Source organism: Anoplopoma fimbria, chromosome 12 (genome assembly GCF_027596085.1).
Source record: "Anoplopoma fimbria isolate UVic2021 breed Golden Eagle Sablefish chromosome 12, Afim_UVic_2022, whole genome shotgun sequence".
Lineage (NCBI taxonomy): Eukaryota > Metazoa > Chordata > Actinopteri > Perciformes > Anoplopomatidae > Anoplopoma > Anoplopoma fimbria.
In genome coordinates this window covers 27,098,618-27,103,069 of record NC_072460.1, presented here as the reverse complement: position 1 = coordinate 27,103,069, position 4,452 = coordinate 27,098,618, and the positions used below count along the sequence as shown (strand labels likewise).

Genomic DNA, 4,452 nt, shown 5'->3' with positions numbered 1-4,452 from the left:
CCCTTTCAAGTCTTACAATTATGATATAAATAATATTTATAGCAGATTAAGTGACATGTGATGAGAAACCAGCCAACAGACAGTCAGTGTTGTTGTTGTTTTCTCAGCAGTCTTCATTCAGGTTTTTGCTGATTTACAATAAAAACAATCTGCACAACATGTCAAGTTTCTGACACATGATTGACAAACGCTTCTTCAGCTTGTCAAGAACTAAATCAAGAGGAAACACTCGAGCTTTGTTTTTCTTTGTTTTGGCATCCAAATGATTAAAACTTTATCAGCACAAACTCTGCTGAAAGTCTTTGGATGTAAACCTGAAGTGGAGCAGAGAGCAGAGAGCTCTGACAAACCAGAGCTGTGACAGTAAGAGATGTGTTGACACATTTCTGTTGTTTAGGTCATCAACATACCAACAAAACTGACCATGAAACCAAAAGAGTCAACGTTTGGTGGCTAACTCCTTCTGCTAAACAGTTGCCTTGAAAGAAAACCAGAATTTCCAAACCATCCACCAGCTTCGAGTCTGATTTCCTACCAAGCAGTTATTGGTTTCATTTCATTTCTATAAAGAGATAAATAAAAAAATGTGAAACCTGTGCAGAAAATGTAATGTAAGCTAAGCTAAACACACCCTGGACTTCTGATTTACCAGATAATTAAGAGAGCATAGCTTAATGCCAAAGTTAAAGTGTAAACATGCTAGCAGTAAGCTAGTGCTAGTATTAGCTTTTCTGACAATCCAAAGAATTGTCTTTAGTCTTGGTTTGCTTTCTGCAGTAGCATTAGCTATCGTAAGAGCATTTGCTTATAAGAGCAGGACTTTTGAAATTATGCTAGCAGTTGTTGGTTAGCAAATAGCTCCAAAGCTAACCGCTAACGATAGACACTGTCTCTTTTTTACATTTACATCCCAGTCCTTGTGCTAAGCTAAGCTAAGCACATCCTGGACCTGAAATCTGGAGAGGATAACCAAGACTTCCCCTTAGCTTGTTAGCTCGTTTGCTAGTAAACAGTTTTTTTTTTTGTGACCTTCCGTGAATTTAACGTTAGCATGGGTTAGCATTAGCTGGATGATTTTATAAAAAGGATTTCATGAGATTTAGGACTCTGCTAACAGCTGGTCTGGAGGTGTTTGAAGGTTTGTCCCACTCAATGTTTGTCTTAATCTTCTACCTGTTCAGGTGAATCTGACCCCGCCCCCTTTTCCCCAGCTTACCTGCCATCCCATCAGCCTCTCTGGCTCCAGACAGGTAGTGCTCTTTGCGGTGATGCGGCTCTCCCAGTTTGAAGAGATCTTCCAGTCTGAGGAACTGACAGACGCCCTGCCAGATCGACCCGCACGCCACCAGTCTGTTCCCAGTATAATCCACCAGTAAGAGCTTATTCACGTTATCCGACGACTCCAGTCTGAGGGCAGAGACAGACAGACAGGTGAGTAGACAGAGAGATGAGACTGTAAGACGAACAGAGGAGGACACGGACAGGTAGAGCAGCGAGACAGGTAACACAGTGAGACAGACGAAAGAGGAAGAGGGGTATACACAAATATAGTAAGACAGGTACAGAAAGTCGGTGTAGACAGACAGGTGTAGACAGACAGGTGTAGACAGACAGACACAGACAGACAGTAGACAGACAGACAGAAGACAGGTGTAGACAGACAGGTGTAGACAGACAGACAGACAGGTGTAGACAGACAGACAGACAGACAGACAGACAGACAGACAGACAGACAGACAGACAGACAGACAGACAGACAGGTGTAGACAGACAGACAGACAGACAGGTGTAGACAGACAGACAGACAGACAGACAGACAGACAGACAGACAGACAGACAGACAGACAGACAGGTGTAGACAGACAGACAGACAGACAGACAGACAGGTGTAGACAGACAGACAGGTGTAGACAGACAGGTGTAGACAGACAGACAGACAGACAGACAGACAGGTGCAGACAGACAGACAGACCTACCTGTGAGCACAGGCCCTGACGCTGGGCGGAGGGTAACACTTGGCATTGTCCTCCACCGGTCCGGTCATGTGACTCCTCAGCTCCGTCAGATTGGACGACAGCTTCAGCACTCGGTTGACGGCGCCGACGAACACCTCACCTGTCCTCCGGTGGACGGTCAGGTGGGTGAGGGAGGAGTCGAACGCCCGGTACACCACCCGGCCCAACGCCACGGGGGGAGGGGGAGGAGCAGCCGGGGCGGAGAGGAGGGGGGGAGGAGAGGAGGAGGAGGGAGAGGAGGAGGAAGAGGAGGAGAGGAGAGGAAGAGGAGAGCATGGTGGAGAGAGAGAGGAGGAGAGGAGAGGAGGGGAGGAGAGCTGGCTGCAGGTCTGATGAAGAGTCAGCTTCAAAGGGTCATGACTGTGGAGAGAGAGACAGACGTCTGTGTGACTACAGGAGCCTGTTAGGGACATTTCAAAAAACATCATATGACCAAACGTAAGAGGACGGAGATGACATCATCCGTAGGATAGATATATATTACTTTCACACCTACAGCATCTACACACATAGAAATAGATATATATTACTTTACTTTACTATATCCTGACTTTATTTTACGATATCCTGACTTTATTTTACTATATCCTGACTTATATTACGATATCCTGACTTTATTCTACAATATCCTGACTTTATTCTACATATCCTGACTTTATTCTACCATATCCTGACTTTATTCTACCATATCCTGACTTTATTCTACCATATCCTGACTTTATTCTACAGTATCCTGACTTTATTCTAAAATATCCTGACTTTATTCTACAATATCCTGACTTTATTCTCATATATCCTGACTTTATTCTCATATATCCTGACTTTATTCTAAGATATCCTGACTTTATTCTCAGATATCCTGACTTTATTCTACAATATCCTGACTTTATTCTCATATATCCTGACTTTATTCTAAGATATCCTGACTTTATTCTCATATATCCTGACTTTATTCTAAGATATCCTGACTTTATTCTAAGATATCCTGACTTTATTCTCATAAAATATCCTGACTTTATTCTCATATATCCTGACTTTATTCTAAGATATCCTGACTTTATTCTCATATATCCTGACTTTATTCTAAAATATCCTGACTTTATTCTCATATATCCTGACTTTATTCTGACTTTATTCTAAGATATCCTGACTTTATTCTCATATATCCTGACTTTATTCTCATATATCCTGACTTTATTCTAAGATATCCTGACTTTATTCTCATATATCCTGACTTTATTCTCATATATCCTGACTTTATTCTCATATATCCTGACTTTATTCTCATATATCCTGACTTTATTCTACGTTGTGTTTGTCAGGTTTCTGATCCTTCATCTTTCTTCTTATGAGGAGCTTTAAAACCTTCTATTATTTACCAGAAGCTCTCTGACACACAAACACAGGAATCCTCCGACAGAGTAGAGATTAGCAGTGTGAGTGTGTGTGTGTGTGTGTGTGTGTGTGTGTGTGAGTGTGTGAGTGTGTGTGCGTGAGTGTGTGTGTGAGTGTGTGTGTGTGTGAGTGTGTGTGTGTGTGTGCGTGAGTGTGAGTGTGTGTGTGTGTGATAGAGTTATTGATCTGTTTCCGTCTGTCTTCTCACTGATTCTCTCATAACGCTCCAGTATCTCTGAGCTGGATGGAAACTCCTCTCTCCTCCTGGCAGACGTTCTACTCCCCACGTTTGATTGACAGCTCTGATTACACACACACACACACACACACACACACACACACACACACACACACACACACACACACACACACACACACACACACACACACTAAAACACACTAAAAAGCCTCTGAAACATTATAAATCAGTTTCCTGTTCATTCTCACTGGTGAACGAGACAAAATGGAGGTTTTCGGTCCTCCAGCAGGACGGAGTGTTTCTGCATTATAATGCTGCTGTGTACGCTCTCTGCGTGGGCGACCCGCTGGGAATTGAACCCTCGACTGTAGCGGCGCTTCATCTCTCGCTGCAGGTTTTCAGCCGGGACACAATAATCAATAACGGAGAGAATATGAGAAACAAACGAGGCTCCGTTTCTCTCTTTTCATTTCTCTGACATGTTTCAGGATTATTTTGAGATTTCTACCATCAGACCAGCAGTAATATTCTGATGCTGCGTTCAAGTACCACACACCACCATGAACACACCGTCCTTTACAAACAAACACAAATTAAATGGATATAGGGATGTATTGTCAGTATGTTCAACCCTCACAACTCTGAACTGATGAATGAAATATTAAAGAACTACAGAATATTAAAGTATTACAGAATATTAAAGAACTACAGAATATTACAGAATATTACAGAACTACAGAATATTACAGAACTACAGAATATTACAGTTGCAGATCAATTCCATCCAACATGAACGTTTGTTTCTGTGTGTTTTCACCAGTAAACTGTGTTCTCCACTGTGAG

At 42.3% G+C, this 4,452-nt stretch overlaps 1 protein-coding gene across 1 annotated transcript in view; it reads right to left on the bottom strand.

Moving 5' to 3' along the window:
* Positions 1-2,105, bottom strand: part of plxna3 (plexin A3) — a 71,233-nt gene extending 69,128 nt beyond the window's left edge. Inside the window, 2 exon segments of the mRNA XM_054609917.1 lie at positions 1,217-1,407; positions 1,977-2,105. Coding sequence (XP_054465892.1) covers positions 1,217-1,407; positions 1,977-2,044 — 259 coding nt within the window. The 5' untranslated portion in view covers positions 2,045-2,105.
* Positions 2,106-4,452: the final 2,347 nt, after the last annotated feature.